This window comes from Myxocyprinus asiaticus, chromosome 11 (genome assembly GCF_019703515.2).
Source record: "Myxocyprinus asiaticus isolate MX2 ecotype Aquarium Trade chromosome 11, UBuf_Myxa_2, whole genome shotgun sequence".
NCBI classification, from domain to species: Eukaryota; Metazoa; Chordata; class Actinopteri; order Cypriniformes; family Catostomidae; genus Myxocyprinus; species Myxocyprinus asiaticus.
This window is the reverse complement of record NC_059354.1, coordinates 24246855-24267751: the sequence shown is the minus strand read 5'-3', so window position 1 is coordinate 24267751 and position 20897 is coordinate 24246855. Positions and strand designations below refer to the sequence as shown.

The following is a 20897-nucleotide window of genomic DNA, read 5'->3' as shown; positions in this document are numbered from 1 at the left end:
GTTATGGCGTCAATGAGCCAGTGGGCGATCCTCTGCTTGGAGACAGTGCTTCCTTTCCGCTGTGCACCAAAGCAGACAAAGAGCTGCTCAGAGATTCTATAGCTCTGCGTGTGATCCAAATAGATGCGTAAAGCGCGCACCGGACACAGCAACGACAGGGCTAGGTCTGCCTCCTCCTGGGGCAGCGCTTGCAGGTTCACCACCTGGTCTCTAAAAGGAGTGGTGGGAACCTTGGGCACATAGCCCGGTCGGGGGTCTCAGGATCATGTGAGAATAGCCCGGACCGCACTCCAGGCACGTTTCGCTGACAGAGAACGCTTGCAGGTCACCTACCCTCTTGATGGAAGTGAGCGCAGTCAGGAGGGCAGTCTTCAAGGAGAGTGCCTTAAGCCCGGCTGACTGCAAAACACAAAGGGGGCTCTCTGTAGACCCTGAAAAACTACAGAGGTCCGATGAGGGAACAAGGCATGGCCTGGAGGGATTCAGCCTCCTGGCGCCTCTTAGGAACCTGATGATCAGATCATGCTTCCCTAAGGACTTACCGTCGACTGCGTCATGGTGTGCTGCTATGGCAGCAATGTACACCTTCAAGGTGGAAGGGGACAGCCTCCCTTCCAACCTCTCTTGCAGGAAGGAAAGCACTGATCTGACTGCGCACCTCTGGGGGTCTTCCTGATGGGAAGAACACCACTTAGCGAACAGACACCACTTAAAAGGCATACAGGCGCCTTGTGAACGTGTCTACCACCGCAGGTGGGAGACAGCTTAGGTCTTAGGTCTTCCGCATCCCGTCCAGGGGCCAGACATGGAGATTCCAGAGGTCTGGGCGTGGGTGCCGGATGGTGCCCCTTCCCTGAGAAAGAAGGGCCTTTCTCAGGGGAATTTGCCCGGGGGGAGCTGTCATGAGGAGCGTGAGGTCCGAGCACCACGTCTGGGCAGGCCAGTAGGGTGCTTACCAGGACGACCTTCTCCTCGTCCTCCCTGACCTTGCACAGAGTCTGTGCAAGCAGGCTCACTGGGGAAAACGCATATATGCGAATGCCAGGGGACCAGCTGTGTGCCAGCGCGTCTATGCCGAGGAAGGCCTCGGTGAGGGCGTACCAGAGCGGGCAGTGGGAGGATTCTTGGGAGGCGAACAGGTGCACCTGTGCCTGACTGAATCGACTCCAAATCAGCTGGACCACCTGAAGGTGGAGTCTCCACTCTCCCTTGAGGGTAACCTGTTGTTACGGCGCGTCCGCTGAAGTGTTGAGGTTGCCCGGGATGTGAGTGGCTTGCAGCGACTTGGTGCTGCTAACTCCGTTGGAGGAGACGGCGGGCGAGTTATGACATACAGCGGGAGCGCAGACCGCCTTGGCGGTTGACATATGCTACCGCTGCCGTGCTGTCTGTCCGAACTAGCACGTGCTTGCCCTGGATCAACGGCCGGAACCTCCGCAGGGCGAGCAGAATTGCCAGTAACTCGAGGCAGTTGATGTGCCAACGCAGCTGCGGACCCGTCTAGAGGCCGGCGGCTGCGTGCCCATTGCCAACAGCGCCCCAGCCCATTTTGGAGGCGTCTGTCGTGACCACGACGCGCCTGGAGACCAGTTCTAGCGGAACACCTGCTCGTGGAAACGAGAGGTCGGTCCAAGGGCTGAAAAGACGGTGACAGACCGACGTAATGGCCACGCGGTGTGTCCCGTGGCGCCATGCCCGTCTCGGGACTCGAGTCTGGAGCCAGTGCTGAAGCGGCCTCATATGCATCAACCCGAGCGGGGTGGCCACCGCCGAGGACGCCATATGCCCCAGGAGCCTCTGAAAATGTTTCAGTGGAACCGATGTTTTCTGTTTGAATGCCTTCAAACAGGCCAGCACCGACTGGGCGCGCTCGTTCGTAAGGTGCGCCGTCAAGGAGACTGAGTCCAACTCCAAACCGAGAAAAGAGATGCTCTGAACCGGGAGGAGCTTGCTCTTTTCCCAGCTGACCTGAAGCCCTAGTCGGCTGAGGTGTGAGAGCACCAGGTCCCTGTGTGCGCATAACCCGTCTCGAGAGTGAGCTAGGATTAGCCAGTCGTCGAGATAGTTGAGAATGCGAATGCCCACCTCCCTTAACGGGGCAAGGGCAGCCTCTGCGATCTTCGTAAAGATGCGAGGAGACAGGGACAGGCCGAAAGGGAGGACTTGTACCGATATGCCTGACCCTCGAACGCAAACCGCAGGAAGGGTCTGTGTCGAGGAAGGATCGAGACGTGAAAGTACGCATCCTTCGGGTCTACCGCCGCGAACCAATCTTGATGCCGGACGCTTGCTAGAATGCGTCTTTGCGTCAGCATCTTGAACGGGAGTCTGTGTAAGGCCCGGTTCAGTACTCGCAGGTCCAAGATTGGCCGCAACCCACCGCCTTTTTTCAGTACAATGAAGTAGGGGCTGTAAAACCCCTTCTTCATCTCAGCTGGAGGGACAGGTTCTATCGCGTCCTTCCGTAGGAGTGTAGCGATCTCCGCGCAAGGTAGCAGCGTTTCCATCTTTCACCAAGGTGAAGTGGACACCGCTGGACCTGGGCGGATGCCCAGCAAAGTGAATCGTGCAGCCGAGTCGGACGGTCCGGACCAGCCCTCGCGACGGACTGGAAAGAGCAAGCCATGCATCCGAGTTCCGCGCAAGGGGGACCAAAGGGACAACGTCATCGGATGTACCGGTGGGTGGGGCCTCGCGGCGGGGCGGAGCTTGAGGTGCCACACCACATCGTGGCCGTGCTGAGTCCGAGGACATCGAAGCACTTACCTGGCTCCTTGTGACCACCCCCCGGAACAGCCTGGGACGGGGGAGGAAGAGGCCTGTCCTCATGACCCGTGGAGACTGTCACATCGGGGGCGGATTTGTGCCACAGCTGGGCGCTCAGGGCGGGAGACCGCCGCTGGAGCGCCAACCTGCCAAATGGAGTGGTGGACGGTGGTCGTGATGCCAGCCGTACACACCGAATATGTGACCCAGGGAACAAGGAAACCACTCTTGCGGACCTCTTGAGTACTGCAGCCACTTGGGCATGCAGCGCAATTAAATGCAAAAGGTAACAAAAAGAAGATCTGCTTACCAGCTCCAGAGCAGGGGGTTTCGTTGTCCCTGGGTCGCCCGTCTCAGGGGCGCTTCGAAGACCTCCGTGGGTTCTTCGGTGCCGGCTGTGAGACGGGTGGCGTCGGCTTCCTGCGGTGGGCTCCACGCCGGGGCCGGGCCGGAGGGGCGGGCTGCGGCGGAGCCGGTGCAGTCACCGCAGGGGGACGCCCTCGGCGATGAGTAGATGGGGGGATCTTGAGCCACGCCGGGGCAGGACAAGCCAGCTAGCATCCATCTACTGCTCTACCATCGAGAACTGCTGGGCAAAGTCCTCGACAGTGTCGCCGAATAGGCCCGCCTGGAAAATGGGGGCAGCAAGGAATCGTGTCCTGTCGGCCTCACCCATCTCGACCAGGTTGAGCCAAAGGTGGCGCTCCTGGACCACTAGTGTGGCCATCGTCCGCCCGGGAGACCGCGCCGTGACCTCCGTCGCTCGGAGAGCGAGGTCGGTCGCCGAGCGCAGTTCCTGCATCAATTCCAGGGCGGTACTACCCTCGTGCAGTTCCTTTAGCGCCTTGGCGGACTTGCAGGAGAGCCATGGCGTGCAGGGCGGAGGCGGCTTGTCCAGCAGCGCCTTAGGCTTTGACCGTCAGAGACGACGTAAACCTACAGGCCTTGGACGGGGGCTTTGGGCACCCATGCCAGGTGGTGGCGCCCTGCGGGCATAGGTGCACCGCGAGCGCCTTTATCCACCGGGGGATTGCCGAATAACCCTTGGCCGCCCCACCATCGAGGGTAGTGAGAGCGGGGAAGCTGAAAAGATCGGGACCGGGCAGTAAAAGGTGCCTCCCGCGACCTTGTCAGCTCTTCATGCACTTCCGGGAAGAAAGGAACAGGGCGGGGTGTGGCTTTGAGCGGCGCCGCGGGCCCCGGAACCAATCACAGAGCCGCGAGGGTTCAGGGAAGAGCGGTGAAATCCACTCTAACCGACGCTCGCGGCTGTCCGGGAAAGCATGTCGTCATCTCCGCGTCAGCCTGTGACTGGGCGATCGACCCCGAAGGGAGGAGCCCAGCCGAGGCTTCCGACTGGACGAGCCCGCTCTCCGATGCTGCGCTCGAGAGCTCATCACTTTCGCGGGCTCCGAATAAGAGGTCGAACTCGCCGTGAGACGAGCCGGCGGACTCACCCTGAAGCCCGATCGGGGCAGACGAGCGTGCTGGGGAATGGGAGGTCCGCGGGGGGATACCCGGCGGAGGCGGTCCCATTGGGGTCCCCAAATCGCCCCCAGTGCTAGCCGCGCTGGCCTCAAACCCGTGGGTAAAAGGACCAAGGCGGGAGCCTCTGGGGTTGCTCGCTTCTTTACGAAGGCGAGCCGCGACCGCAACGTTGCCATGGACACATTCTCGCAATGAGAATGTGACCATCCACGAACGCTGTCTCCGCGTGAGCAGTGCCCAGACACGAAAGACAGTGATCGTGACCGTTAGAAGGCGAGAGATAACGAGCACAACCAGGAATAACACACAATCAGAAAAGCATCTTTAAAAAGACGCGTCTTTAAAAAGACGTTCCGTGTGTGCGCTCTTTTAGAGAAATATATACTCTTTTAGAGGGGAAAAATGCTCTTTCAGAAAATATACTCTCTAGTTTTTCTGCCGAAGCGCCCAGGGGCGTTCTCTGCAGTGCACCAGTGCAGAGGAGGGAGAAGCCGCTGAAATGCGCCGTCAGATCCAGCAGGTGAATGAACAGTAGTATTCAGCTCAATAAGCATGACCGTTCGGCTCCGAAGAGAAAATCTGAATGAGTGGTTGCATACCAGCTCCTTTTATACCCGTATGTTCGGGGGAGTGGCATGCAAATACCACTCGCCAATTTTCATTGGCCTTTTATCAAAGACCAGAGGTGTTTCGGGCTCCCAAGAGTGACCCCTAGTGTCACTACATCGACACCAACGTCGAGTGAGTGACAGATAGGGAACAAAGTGTTTATAATATATCACATATTTAAAAAAGTGAACAAGGCTATGTTTTACTATTGAGACTTGTAACTAAGATATCACATTTTTAATAGTAAGAAAACCAGTGTTTCGAAAGCAATGAAACAAAATATGCTTTTCTTTCAAGACTATTGGACCAGAGAGAGAAAAGAGAGAAAAGCATCTTTTTAATGCTACAATGGGTGGGGAATAATAATATTGTTTATAGTCTGCACTGGCATGATATCTGCCTCAGGAGAATTGAGCTACATACATTTTTCATAAACTGAGGAACCTATACATGATTCTCTCCGAGAGCTGCCAAACCTGAAAAAAAGAGCTTTTCAAAAGCCACATCACACCCTTTCTTCCTGCAGACACAGGGCAGCCATAATGACCCTTCTCCGATGCATTTGGTTAGATGCTAATGCAGCTCAATCTTTTTGCACGACAGTATTATCTATTTAAATGCTCCGTCTTCCACATCATAAAAAGTGTCTGTCTTCATTTCTTCTAATAATGATTTGACAGACCAAAATCTCTCCTCTCATTTCAGTGACATGTCTAGTTTTTCACTAATTCATATTTCATAGTTCATCATAATTCAGAAGAAAAAAAAAGAGGAGAAATAGGCATTTGTCATTACTTTGAACTAAAGTACCTGACAAAACTAATCAAGTGTATGTTGCACTGATTGTTCTTTCTGCATGTTAGATACACCACATGCCTATAATTATGTGGACAACCCATTTTAATTATGGTTTGGTGCGGATGCTTGATCCTAAATCTTATGGCTACAGATGTAAATGACAATCTAGAGAATTGCATGCTTCCAACTTTGTTTTAAAAGTTTGGAGTGGGTCCTTTTCTGCTATAGCAAGACAATGCCATAGTGCAAAAAAAAAAAAAATGTCCATCCATAAATAATTGACTGTGTCTGGCTTGGAAGAACTTGACTACAAAGTCCAGACCTGAATGAACACCTTTGCTCAACAAGCACGTATGGGTGTCCATATATTTTTGTTGTACCAAAGACAAATAAAGATCCCAGAAAGTCCTTAAAGGGTTAGTTCACCCAAAAAATAAAATTCAGTTTTTGTTGTGCTCAGTGATGTCATACAATGGCAGTTTATGGTAACCACCTCTTCAAGTTTCAAAAGGATGCACAAGTATAATTCAGAAGTCTAATAAATTATTCCATGAAACTCACGATTGTAATGAAAACATACAAAGAGCTTTTGTAAGAAATAAACCAAAATCTAATGTATTATTTAGTGAAACTAATGACCGACTGTTACTCTCCTCTGCACGTTCATGAGACTGCACGAGACCTGTAATTCACGCTGCCCGCTGGTGAAATGGGGGCACTCAAGCGTCAATTCGTTTTGTTTATCTAAAAACAGGTCCACCACAGCGATAGAAACAACAGAACACAACACAACACAGCTTCACACAAACCAGAAAACCGAACTTACTAAATATGTCTGATGAGTTTGTAGTCGGAGAATAGATGCATTTCTATGCCCAGCCACATTTGTTTGAAACAGAGGTCTCAATCAAACCGAGATAGAGAAGGCGAGAATGTCTCGGCTCCATTCTTAACAGGTGAACATTTGTGACAGACCTCTGACTGAAGAGATCGATATACCTCAGCGAAAACATTTGGTAGGTGTAACATTCTCTGGCAAAATAAAGAAGTTTTTAACTGACTAGTGAGATGCAGGCTTCAATAAACTGTAATGAGAACGTTTTGGACTTGTGCAATAGCAGGTGAGGTTTCCCGCCGCAATGCCCAAAATAGAAACCAAGTGACCAACAGAATATATTGTCGCTTGTCACGGCTGGTTAGGACCAAAACTCTGATTAACATAGAAAATATGCCTTTTATCATGTGTCGTTTGCCGTCAGGTTAGGACACAGTGTGACTGTTGCTGCTTCAGCCTCCTCTGTCTATCTCTCTCAGTTTGATTTGTTTCAAACAAATGAGACTGGGCAAAGAAATTAATATATTTTCCGACTACAAACTCATCAGACATATTAAGTAAATTCGGTTCTCTGGTTTGTGTGCAGCTGTGTTGTGTTCTGTTGTTTCTATCGCTGTGGTGGACCTGTTTTTAGATAAACAAAACACTTTTTCTCATGTCGCGAGGGGGCTCATGAACGCGCAGAGGAGAGTAACAGTCGGTCAACAGTTTCACTAAATAATACATTAGATTTAAGTTTGTTTCTTACCAAAGCTCATCATAAGCTTTCATTACAGTCATGCGTCTCATGGAATAATTTATTAGACTTCTGAATTATACTTTTGCATCCTTTTGAAGCTTGAAGAGGTGGTCACCATAAACTGCCACTGTGTGACATCACTGAGCACAATATTTTTTCACAATTTCTCCCTTTGTGTTAAGAAAAAGAAAGAAAGTCAAATGGGGTTATAACAACACAGGGGTGAGTAAACAATGACTGAATTTTCATTTTGGGGTGAACTATCCCTGTAATTTACTATTATAGTAAATGCTGGGAGACAAAGAGCAGGACCTACCCCAGGGGTTAAACAGCCGTGACCTTCTGCAGTGATATGCAATTCTTTGTTCACAATGATCTGACAGAGACACCAAGGCTTTCAGCTGTCCAGATGAGGCACTATAATTGAGCCGTCCAACATGTGGCTTCTGCAGCGTAGAGCCTCGCACTCTCACGGCATCTGTGTTGTTGTGTTGGACCACAGTCCACACTTTGTTCTCTGAAAATTTTTATTGAAAATTCTGAGCATTATTTCAACATTCCAGAACAGTCACAGTGTACAAGGTTAAAAAAAAATCTCTTTGTATGGAGAGTTTTTTTGTACAAAAGGAGTTTCTTTGTATAATTTAACAAAATTCACAAACAGCAGGGTACTATAAAATGTTAAAGCTCTGAATCACCGACAGGTTAAAATGTCAGTGGAAAAGTGACAATCTTGTATGAACAAAACAACTGCGATGTCTTGTGATTTCAGCATTTGTTTACTATAGGCATCATGCTAATATTTATTTTTTTATTTTTTTATTTTTTTAATCTTTTATTTCCATGTATACGTTTTGGCAAAACTTCATGAAGTTATTAACATTATTACATAAACATATTTGCAAATGAGTGACATAGTAAAAGAAGAGATACTACATATTATGTGAAATCAGAGATATATTAAAACGTGAGGTTACAGATTTAAGGTAAACAAAAAAGGGCGTGTTTAAAAATACATTTACATTCTCAATTTCTTACTGCATCAATATCTCATATTTTAGACAGAATTGCTACAGCAAAGTGCTGCATGATTTCCATTGATCAGAGGATTAATAGGTGTGTTTAATGCATATCAGTGCCTTTCTAACTGATGTGATGACATAACATTTCCTTTTTCCAAATATCATAGATTAACAGATTAAGGATTAGGATTATAAATAATAACAATATTTGATGGATTATATCATAGTTCATATAATCCTTTACCATAGCTCACATGATTTTAGGAGATCCCAGTAGAGTTGAGAATGGTGTATGTTTTTGTGCTGGAAAGATAGGGAAAAGTAGTTCCTGCAGCTCAAATGGTAGAGCATGATGCCAGCAAACTCATGGGTTCGATTCCCAAGGAATACAAATACTGATAAATGTAAACCTTGAATTAAAGTTGCTTTGAAAAAAAAAAAATAATAAAAAAAAAAACGCCTTCAAAGTGCATAAATATAAATGAGTAACTTGCTCGTAATATTGCAGTAGACTTGAATGGGATCCAGTGGGCCACTTCCATCAGGATCTATAGAGAAATATCCAGACGTGCTGCCTGTAAGCCTGTAGTGTTCACACGAAGCTTCATAGACAGCTAAGGGTTCAGAAAGAGAACGATTTGAAAATTCATCAAAAAACATTGAAAAACGTCCTGGTTACTTGTGTAACCTCCATTCCCTTATGGAGGGAATGAGATGTTGTGTCGATGTAGTGACACTAGGGGTCACTCTTGGGAGCCCGAGACACCTCTGGTCTTTGATAAAAGGCCAATGAAAATTGGTGAGTGGTATTTTCATGCCACTCCCCCGGACATATGGGTATAAAAGGAGCTGGTATGCAACCACTCATTCAGGTTTTATGCTGAGGAGCCGATATAAGGTCCGGCCATTTCAGCGGGTAGTTCAGCGTTGTGGCAGAAGGGACACAACGTCTCGTTCCCTCCATCAGGGAATGGAGGTTACACAAGTAACCATGACGTTCCCTATCTGTCACTCACTCGATGTTGTGTCTATATAGTGACACTAGGGGTCCCTATACGAAACGCCACAATTGGCTGAACTATGTTACTTGAACTGGCGGTGTGTGGTGGGCAGACTACTGTGTGCCTCATAGCCAGCACACCAGGTCGACACGTAACCTCCCCCAACATAGTTATGAGTATCGAACGGCCCTTTGGGGACAAGTCGACTACCCAAAAGATAAAGACAGGCTAATCCAGTCGTGGCCTCTTTGCCCCTTCTTTTTTTCCACTCCCTAAAAAAGAAGGGGGATTATCCAACTGGGCCGCCAGGTCTAGTCGGGGGGTGTCCCTCCCAAGGGGAAGACACCGCAGAGACCACACCTCGCCTAAAGAGAGGGGGGATATTTAAGTGGAAAAATACGTCACATGGTCTTTCCAACCATGTGGAGAGTCTTCACTGTAGATCCTACCCAATGGGGGAGGAGTTACTACAAAAATGGAGACTGGGGCAGAGGGGCTCTGCCCGAGGAAGATGCAGATTGCCAACAGGGAAACGAATTAACGGAAGATATATATCGCATGGGGTTAGCCTTACAGGGAACCACCACATGCGGAGCACCTACCCCAGAACAGGACTCTTAGTTAGAATGTGTACTGGGCCGGCAGCAAGTCTCTCTGAAAACTCGACTGCCACAGGGCTCGGAGGAAGTCGACCAGGGAACAAAGTTTGTGAACACTACTGGGAATTAATGGCGCACGTCTTCAGCTCAAAAGGAGGTGGAAAGCGCTATGTGCAAGCGATACACCCGGCCGGCTATCCCGGGCTTATCCGCTTGTATAGTGTGCCACTACCTGGGACGAAACCGGTTCCACCCGGAGGTTGTAGAACCTTGCAAAGGTGTTGGGTGTTGCCCAGCCTGCTGCTCTGCAAATGTCTGTTAGAGAGACACCCCTGCCCAGGGCCCAGGAGGCCACTACACCCCTGGTAGAATGGGCTCGTAGCCCTACCGGGGGCGGCATGTCCTGGGCGTGATATGCCATAGTTATGGCGTCAATGAGCCAGTGGGCGATCCTCTGCTTGGAGACAGCGCTTCCTTTCTGCTGTGCACCAAAGCAGACAAAGAGCTGCTCAGAGATCCTAAAGCTCAACGTGCGATCCAAATAGATGTGTAAAGTGCGCACCAGACAACAGGGCTGGGTCTGCCTCCTCCTGGGGCAGTGCTTGCAGGTTCACCACCTGGTCCCTAAAAGGGGTCGTGGGAACCTTGGGCACATAGCCTGGTCAGGGTCTCAGGATCACATGAGAGTAGCCCGGACCAAACTCCAGGCACGTTTCACTGACAGAGAACGCTTGTAGGTCTCCTACCCTCTTGATGGAAGTGAGCACAGTCAGGAAGGCAGTCTTCAAGGAGAGTGCCTTAAGCTCGGCTGACTGCAAAGGCTCAAAGGGGGCTCTCTGTAGACCCTGAAGAACTACAGAGAGGTCCGATGAGGGAACGAGACATGGTCTGGGGTGGATTCAGCCTCCTGGCACCTCTTAGGAACCTGATGATCAGGTTGTGCTTCCCTAAGTACTTACCGTCAACTGCGTTGTGGTGTGCTGCTATGGCGGCAACGTACACCTTCAAGGTGGAAGGGGACAGCCTCCCTTCCAACCTCTCCTGCAGGAAGGAAAGCACTGATCCGACTGCGCATTTCTGGGGGTCTTCCCGTCGGGAAGTGGGGAGGATTCTTGGGAGGCGAACAGGTGCACCTGTGCCTGTCCGAATCGACTCCAAATCAGCTGGACCACCTGAGGGTGGAGTCTCCACTCTCCCCTGAGGGTAACCTGTCATGACAGCGTGTCCACTGTAGCGTTGAGGTTGCCCGGGATGTGAGTGGCTTTGAAGTGCTGCTGACTCCAGAGGAGGAGATGGTGGGCGAGTTGTGACATACAACGAGAGCACAGACCGCCTTGGTGGTTGACATATGCTACTGTTGCCGTGTTGTCTGTCTGAACTAACACATGCTTGCCCTGGATCAACGGCAGAAACCTACACAGGGCGAGCAGAATTGCCAACAACTCGAGGCAGTTGATGTGCCAATGCAGTCGCGGGCCCGTCCACAAGCCGGCGGCTGCATGCCTGTTGCAAACAGCGCCCCATCCCGTTTTGGAGGCGTCCGTCGTGACCACGACGCACCTGGAGACCAGTTCAAGGGGAACACCTGCACATAGAAACAAGAGGTCGGTCCAAGGGCTGAAAGACAGTGACAGACCGGCGTGATGACCACGCGATATGTCCCGCGGTGCCATGCCCATCTCGGGACTCGAGTCTGAAGCCAGTGCTGAAGCGGTCTCATATGCATCAACCCGAGCGGGGTGGCCACTGCTGAGGATGCCATATGCCCCAGGAGCCTCTGAAAAATTTCAGTGGAACCGCTGTTTTCTGTTTTAACGCCTTCAAACAGACCAACACTGACTGGGTGCGCTCGTTCATGAGGCGCGCTGTCAAAGAGACTGAGTCCAACTCCAAACCGAGAAAAGAGATGCTCTGAACCGGGAGGAGCTTGCTCTTTTCCCAGTTGACCTGAAGCCCTAGTCGGCTGTGCGCACAACATGTCCCGAGAGTGAGCTAAGATTAGCCAGTCGTTGAGGTAGTTGAGAATGCGAATGCCCACTTCCCTTATTGGGGCAAGGGCTGCCTCTGCGACCTTCGTGAAGATGCGAGGACCTTGTACTGATATGCCTGACCCTCGAATGCAAACCGCAGGAAGGGTCTGTGTTGAGGAAGGATCGAGATGTGGAAGTACGCATCCTTCAGGTCTACCGCCGTGAACCAATCTTGATGCCGGACGCTTGCCAGAATGCGTTTTTGCATCCGCATCTTGAACGGGAGTCTGTGTAGAGCCCGGTTCAGTATTCGCAGGTCCAAGATTGGCTGCAACCCACCGCCTTTTTTCGGTACGATGAAGTAGGGGGTGTAAAACCCCTTCTTCATCTCGGCCAGAGGGACAGGTTCTATCGCGCCCTTCCATAGGAGGGTAGCAATCTCCACGCAAGATAGCAGCGTTTTCGTCCTTCACCAAGGTGAAGTGGACGGTCGAGTCGGATGGTCCGGACCAGCCATTATGACGGATTGGAAAGCTCAAGCCACACGTCCAAGTTCCGCGCAAGGGGGACCAAAAGGACAACGTCGTCGGATGTACCGGCAGGTGGGGCCTTGCGGTGGGGCGGAGCTCGAGGTGCCACACCATGTCGTGGCCGAGCTGAGTCTAAGGACATCGAAGCACTTACCTGTCTCCTTGTGACCACCCCCGGAATAGCCTGGGACGGGGGAGGAAGAGGCCTGTCCTCATGACCCATGGAGACTGTCACATCGGGGGCGGATTTGTGCCACAGCTGGGCGCTCAGGGGCGGGAGACCGCCACTGGATCGCCAAACCTGCCAAATAGAGTGGTGGACGGTGGTCATGATGATGGCCGTGCACACCGGATACGTGACCCAGGGAACAAGGAAACTGCTCTTGCTGAACTCTTGAGTACTGCAGCCACTTGGGCATGCAGCGCAATTAAATGCACAGGTAACAAAAAGATGGAGAGGTCTGCTTACCAGCGCCAGAGCTGCGGGTTTCGTTGTCCCTGGGTCGCCCGTCTCAAGGGCACTTTGAAGCCTTTCACGGGTTCTGGGCGGCCGCGAGATGGGTGGCGTCTGCTTCCTGTGGTGGGCTCCACGCCGGGGCCGGGCTGAAGGGGCGGGCTGCAGCGGAGCCGGTGCAGTCACCGCAGGGGGACGCCCTTGGCGACGAATAGACGGGGTGAGGGATCTTGAGCCATGCCGGGGCAGGATATGCCGGATAGCCTCCGTCTACTGCTCCACTGTCGAGAACTGCTGGGCAAAGTCCTTGACGGTGTCACCAAATAGGCCAGCCTGTGAGAATAGGTGCACCGCGAGCGACTTTATCCACCGGGGCATTGCCGAATAGCCCTTAGCTGCCCCACCATCGAGGGTAGTGAGGGCAGGGAAGCTGAAAAGATCGGGACCGGGCAGAAAAAAGTTCCTCCCATGACCTTATCATGTCTTCATGCACTTCCAGGAAGAAAGGTACAGGGGCGGGGCGTGGCTTTGAGCAGTGCCGTGAGCCCAGGAACCAATCATCGAGCCACGAGGGTTCAGGGAAGAGCAGAGGGTTCCACTTTAGCCGACGCTCGCGGCTGCCCGAGAAAGCATGTCATCATCTCCGCGTCAGCCTGTGACTGGGCAATCGTCCCCGAAGGGAGGAGCCCAGCTGAGGCTTCCACATCCAACTGGACGAGCCCGCTCTCCGCTGCTGCGCTTGAGAGCTCATCACTTTCGTGGGCTCTGAATAAGAGGTCGAACTCATCGTGAGACGAGCCGGCGAACTCATCCGGAAGCCTGATCAGGGCAGACAAGCGTGCTGGGGAATGGGAGGTCCGCAGGGGGATACCCGGTGGAGGCGGTCCCATTGGGGTCCCCAAATCGCCTCCAGTGCTAGCCGCGATGGCCTCATACCCATGGGTAAAATAACCGAGGCAGGGAGCCTCTGGGGTGGCTTGCTTTCTTACGAAGGCGAGCTGCGACCACATCGTTGCCATGGACATGTCCTCGCAATGAGAACATGACCATCCACGAATGCTGTCTCTGCATGAGCAGTGCCCAGACATGAAAGACAGTGATCGTGACCGTCAGAAGGCGAGAGATAACGAGCGCAACCAGGAATAACACACAATCGGAAAGGCATCTTTAAAAAGACACGTCTTTAAAAAGACATTCCGTGTGTGCCGCTCTTTTAGAGAAATATACTCTTTTAGAGAAATATACTCTTATTTCTGCCGAAGCGCCCAGGGTCATTCTCTGCATTGCACCAGTGCAGAGGAGGGAGAAGCCACTGAAATGCGCCATCAGATCCAGCAGAGGTGAATGAACAGTCGTGGGAATTCAGCTCAGTGAGCATGACCTTTCAGCTCTGAAGAGAAAATCTGAATGAGTGGTTGCATACCAGCTCCTTTTATACCCGTATGTCCGGGGGAGTGGCATGCAAATACCATTCGCCAATTTTCATTGGCCTTTTATCAAAGACCAGAGGTGTCTCGGGCTCCCAAGAGTGACCCCTAGTGTCACTACATCGACACAACGTTGAGTGAGTGACAGATAGGGAATGCCATCTTTTGAATCTTCTGTGTAAAAATTGTCGGTGCCATCTTTATTTTTTAAAAGACTAGAGATAATTCCCTTAACAAACACAGATATAAAGAGAGACAGATTTCTGCTAAAGAGCAGATCTCCAAATAAAGGAGAAAAACAGTATATTGTTGTCTTTTATATAGTACATATTGCGCCATGTTAGACACTGTGTGTGCATGTTTTCTAACTCTAAGAGTAAAAAAAAAAATTTAAAAAAATAACAAAAGGAACTTTAGTGAGGCTTTTATGATATCAAAGTTGTTGTTATCTGTGATTTTAAAACCACTTGATAAGTTTTTATATATTCAGTTCATAAAGTCTATTTAATATTAATTGTCAGATACCAGTGTAATTTTGAGGTTAGTGGGTGCGGCGAATAAAACCTCACCAGAGATTTGATGTGTTGCAGAGATATGGACATCTGACATGTGATACATAATAAATGTGTTTGAGATGTAGGAATCCATTGCGCAGACCTACAGTTATGGCATGTAGCTCCACTGTATCCTGTACCAGTGCAATCACAGTAGAAAGAAGACCATGTTTGGGAGCACCGGCCACCATGCTCACAGAAATTATAGAGACACCTGGCAAAATACAAGAAACAAAGATATAACACAGACATAAAGAATGGAAACAAACACAGTATGACCTAGGGTTACAATTAATGCAGTTTAAAACAGCATTTATTTTCAGCCATCTCATTTTGAATTAATGTCCTCAGTTGACAGAGAATGGACTGTTTGTCACAGTCAAAACCAATGTTCTGAGACTGAAGGTGTATATAATTAATTTGTTAGTCATTTGCTTACCTTAATATGACATAATAAATCAGAAAATTTGTAATTACAGTATGTTTCATTGGAAATAAAAGAGAGAATTGTTGGCTTTTTGACAGAATATCTCATTCCAAATGTGTCTGAATCTGATAATTTTTAAAAAAAATAATCCAGTTTCTGTGACAGTTGCTTGACTTGAGAAAATGTCCATAACAAGAATTTATTCACTTTTCTGTGGTAAGCACAAAGTCATAACAGTTTAAAGAATAATTTGTGTTAAAGAGAATCTTTTAGCTTCTATGCAAAAACAAATACTAACAATCTTCCCCAAAATAACTGACAGAGACAGTGAGCATAGTAATAGATAACAAGCAATTTAATCTTAAGTCACCAGTGCAGAAAATTGAAGAAAAACATCATCACATTGAGAAGTCTGCCAGTTTCCCACAATTTCACATCATTACCATTTCCAAAAAGGCTGCTTGTTACTGAGTTTATGTTATTACAGGCAAATGGTAATATACAATATGAAAATGGGCATCAATTTAGGAGTTGATTCAGGGCTAATTTCAGCTCATATTATCCCTTCTGTTTTACTTAAAGGCTTTCGTTCACCCAACAATACTTATATACTAGGATGACGTAAGCTCGTTGGTAAGGTCACGCGTCACGTGGAGGAGGAGTCAGGAAACGTGTCATTGTTTACAAGAGAAACTTGTGCCGTTCACAAACCAAAACAGTCCAAAACAATTATTATAAAAAAAAAAAAAAAAAAAAAACAAACAAAAAAACATTTCCAAATAATAATAATCAAAAAACAATGTAAACAATGACATGCTTCCTGACTCCTCCACGTGACGCGTGACCTTACCAACGAGCTTACGTCATCCCTCTCATGAGTGCATGTCACAGAGATGTACGGAAGCGAACATTTGTAGTTAAAAATTATATAAGTATTGTTTTGTATCTAAAAATAATCAATCGTTTGCGTTCAGAAAAACTTTATTTGCAGTCGTGTGGATTATTTTGATGCACCCTAAATATGCATTTTGGACCGTCAAAAAATAGAGGACATTCACTTGCATTGTTTAGAGGAGGAGGCCTGAAATTAAATCCTAAAAGTCTTAAATTCTGTTTTGATGAAGAAAGAAACTCAGATACATCTTGGATGGCCTGAGGGTGAGTAAATTATCTGCAAATTTTCATTTTTGGGTGAACTATTACTTTAATTAGGGTGATCATACGTCCTCTTTTTCCCAGACATGTCCTCTTTTTCGGACCTTAAAAAAGCATCCGGCTGGGATTTTTAAATTAGCGAAAATGTCTGGGATTCGGCTTTAGTTGCATTATGATGTGCATCTGGTCTGATACTTCATTGTGTGTGCGCGCATATTTGCATTGCTTTAACCCCTCTTTGTAAGTCCCGCCTTCTCACACACCAATTGGTCGATTATAAGAGGCTTGCAGCAACTATTGGCCAAATTTCTGCCTGTCAATCTCTCCACGAACGCACAAAGCGCTGTTGTGTTTGGCATCAAACGGTTGCTTGACAGTAGCAGCAAATGACAGCTGAGTGGAAACAATGCCAAAACGAAAGCAAATTTACAGAAGAATTGCACAAACAATTCCCATGTAAAGCTGGCACTTATGTGTCAGTTGCTAATAAGTGATTTAGAAGCACACATTAGCTCTGCGTAGCATAAAGGGTCAACAAAAAGTGAAAGTTCATCAGGTAAATTAACGGACTACTTTTTGCAACTAGGTAAAATTGTTATCACATTGCTTCGTTTTCCATGGCCATTCAAAATAATAGTAGTAGTAAATGAAGGTACACACATGGCATCAAATATTTTATTTTAGTACATGTACATGGAGATTTTTATTTATTTATATATATTTATGTTATGCTAATAGAGTGTCTTTTTCACTGTATTAATGATTGCATCCATAGTAACACTGTTTTGAACCCTATTATTCCACACAACCCTTGATTTCTTTTGGTTAGAAAATTCTTATCATGCAACTCCAGTCGATAAACTAATACACAGAAATCAACACACTTGCTGGAGGTTTCCAGAGACATGTTGATTAATAGCACATTCATTTTGTCTGCTTAAATTTCACATTTACCGGCCTTTTAGTCCCACATTTATTATTTCACAGATCTAAGTTTGCATGCCTGGTCCCTAAAGAGCCCACTTTATGAGGCCTCCACGTACAACACGGCTATTCAAACAGCCATTAACCGCTGCACGGAGAGTCAACTGCAGGCTGGATACTGTTTCAGGTGATGATTTCATTACAGTACCTCTATGCTATTTCTAGTCATGCTTGGAGAAATGCTTTGCTGGACCATAAAATGATGCCAACCAATGAGCAGAACTGCTCTGCAGCAATAAACCACCCTGTGAAGTTTTAATGATAAAGGTTGCAGGTCCGGGAGTGTGTTTAAAGTAAACCTCGATGACCTGATAATTTGTGGTAGGTTTTGTGATGTGGAAAGAAGCAGGACAGGGTCTGTTCCAAAAATTAGAGAGCTGCCTCCGAAGGCAGCATTTTAAGGTGCAATCTTTTCCAGAAATTTTTTTGATATACTGGTTGAAAGTCTCTTCACATCCTGATAGCAATCAATAATTTAAGTGGTCTAAATGTAAAAAAAAAAAAAAAAATGTAAAAAATCATATATATATATATATATATTCTGTGGAAGGGACAGGACTAAAAAATTATCGACCTATCATTGCATTCAGTCCGAATGTAATGATAGGATGTCCTTCCTGTCTGTCAATCTATATTGGCATACTGCCGCGCAACTTGTTCGCGCAGACAATCTCACATCATCAGCGTTGGTTCCTTGACGCTGTGTAGAGCGAGCGTGAGAATAGAAGGTGAACCGCAGCTACCTTATGTTCCTCCTGAACCACCAGTAAAAGGAAACAAGAAAAGAAAGACCGTGTCAGAAACATCTACAACGAAAAAACTTCTGGATCAAGAGCGTGCTAAAAGCACGTGTGTTCATGTGTGATAGAGGAGGTGTGGCTTTGGAGACACCTCTGAAGTGAGGGTGGGCTCTATTCTTTCAAAGATAGCTTGCTAACTGCTAGCCTCTCTGGATTACACACCCTAGCTTTAAGGCATCATAGAGATGCTCCCAATGCTAAGTCTGTTCCAAAAGATAAGTAACATAATTATGCTGCTTCCGAAGGTACCATGTTTTGGCCAAATTCTAAGGTAGTACCGTATGCATGGTATCCAAGATGGTGGACAAAGCAAGATACATTTTGTTTATAAATATACTTATAATACATTAAATATTGAAAAGTATCAAGAAAACGAGATTAAATAATAGAATACAGACTAACTTCACCCAAAATGTGTGTGCATTGAATATTTATGCTTTATGAGTATTGCGTTGTTCCTCTAGTGCCACCTGTATTGAAATCAAGTGCTAGTCGAGCCTCCTGTCACATGGACAATATTTGAGCTGCTGCCTATGTAGAGCATTTTCAAATTGCTGACTTGTAAGGCTCCACTTCAGTTGGCAGCAATCCATGAAGGCAGGAGGCAGCTCAATGTTTTTACTGAGTGATGGATAGTTGATCTCCATTGTTGACTTTAACTGATCATTTAAATGTCAGTAAGTCACATAACATTCACTTTAATACCTCTGTAACACTAAAAATGTAGAGCAATATTTATATTATGAGCAATATAAAGCAATATATGTAATATAGAGATATATTCAAAATCAAAGGGAAATTTAAGGGAATTCATAATAAGAGAATTAATGACCTGTGTCAAGCCCTCTGAAACCACAGAGCTATGCAAAACTCATGCAAATTAACATCAGAGGGACTCACACAGTAGTTATTGACCCTGTTAACTAGTTCTGAGTAGCATATAACTCATTTGCAGATACCTCAGATGAAACCATTGCATAGAATGTGTCCCATACATTACCACCTTCAGAAAAAATAAGGATTTCATCATTAAAAAGAAAAATAATAAATTAATGTCTTCCACTGAACCTTAATTAAGTTTGAAAATGTAGGTGTCATTAGGTATAACGAATGTGTCTCCATGGTGAAGCACTCTTTGACAATATCCAAAGCCCAAAAAGAGGGCAAAACGTAGCAGGGGTCAGATTTTTTGGCACTTGATTATCAGAGACCCATTCTGAGCCTGCTTACAGAGGTTCAGTCTAGCAGCCAGCAGCATACTGGCCTCTGGCAGGCTTTCAAAAACTGACACACAGCACACAGCAGAGGCTCTCAGACTATGACAGCTGCTCATGAATGATTTAGACTTCTCGCTGATGGAGAGGTCTTGTCATGTTCATACAAGTTCACTATTAATAAAATCCCCCTGTACAGACATGCCAGTGGGACATGTTCCTGCCTCTAAACAAAAACATACTGTGAGAATGAATGAAAGCCAGTGCGGTGGTCCAGTTGAATTGGAGGGAATTGGGTAGTTTTGTAGATTTATATTGGTAAAACATACAGTATAATAAAGTGAGAAAATTGTCACTATGGAATAAAGCCTGAATTAATTAATAATCTGATATCATTTTCAGTTGAAGTGTGTTATTTCTGCACCATTAATATTACAGAATGGAATCGGAGAAATAATGAGTGTTTTCAAACAGGTTTTCTAAACTCTCTACCCATCTGCCATTGGTCGGGCAAAAAGATAACCCCAACCCAAACTAAAGCCATTGGTTGAACCAATGATGCTTTGTTATGATGCTCAAACAAACAGCAATGTTCTGATAGTGCCACAGAGCCACAGTGTTTACACTTTTCAGAGAAATCAACCTACAAATGGCTAACTTCCTATTCATTTGTCCCTGCACATTAAGCTGACATACAAAAAAGTATTTACTCTAAAAAAAACTACACACATCACCTTTAATGACTTACGGTTTTCTATGGAATCTTTTAAGATAAGCATGAGTGTTGTAGGTAGAACTATTTGACCAATTTGACATACATCCTCTTGGTCTGAAACAGATCTTTAAAATAGATCAGCTCCTAGCATCCATTGTTACGATTTATCTTGTTTACTCAAAAGAAAGTTAATAAGGAGACAAGAGAAGAAAACTGTATCGGTCCATGCAGGGCCCCTATAGACCCAGGGGACTGCTGGAGTCATGTGGTTTTGTTTCGATAAGGCCTCTGATTCCAGTATTCGGTAATGCAAAGAAGTGCGATATGCAGCAGTGAGCTTGTTATTGGACTGCTAACCTACAGTATATGATAGTACAAATTAACTTCCTCCAGTTCTAATTAGGGCTCTGTCGATAGCCCAGCTCTGCCAGCATGACCTGAACCCTTAATGACACAGAAGCTTAGACATCTGAAAGTTTCCAAGGTGCCACAAACACAACAACTTCCAATAGATAGTTTTGTGGTAGACAGATTTAAAGGCATTGCTCATCTCCAAATGAAAATTCTGTCATAATTTCCTCACCCTTATGTTCCAAACCCTTGCGACTTTCATCAGTGGAATACAAAAAGAGATGTTAGGAAGAATCTTTTTTTTTTTTTCATACAATGAAATTGAATGGTGACCGAGGCTAACATTCTACTTAACATCTCCTTCTGTGTTCCACGAAGGAAAGAAAGTCATACAGGTTTTGAGCAACATAAGAGTGAACAAATGATGACAGAACTTTACATTTTTGAGAAACAGTGATG

General features: G+C 46.9%; 1 protein-coding gene across 1 annotated transcript in view; it reads right to left on the bottom strand.

Annotated features, from left to right (window-relative positions):
• LOC127447843 (contactin-associated protein-like 5) overlaps window positions 1-20897 on the bottom strand; it is a 167211-nt gene that overhangs the window by 55516 nt on the left and 90798 nt on the right. Inside the window, exons 11-13 of the mRNA XM_051709940.1 lie at window positions 14900-15006; window positions 8752-8871; window positions 7552-7752 (exon numbers count right to left, since the gene is read on the bottom strand). Of these exons, the coding sequence (XP_051565900.1) occupies window positions 7552-7752; window positions 8752-8871; window positions 14900-15006 (428 nt within the window). The remainder of the gene's footprint in view (window positions 1-7551; window positions 7753-8751; window positions 8872-14899; window positions 15007-20897) is intronic.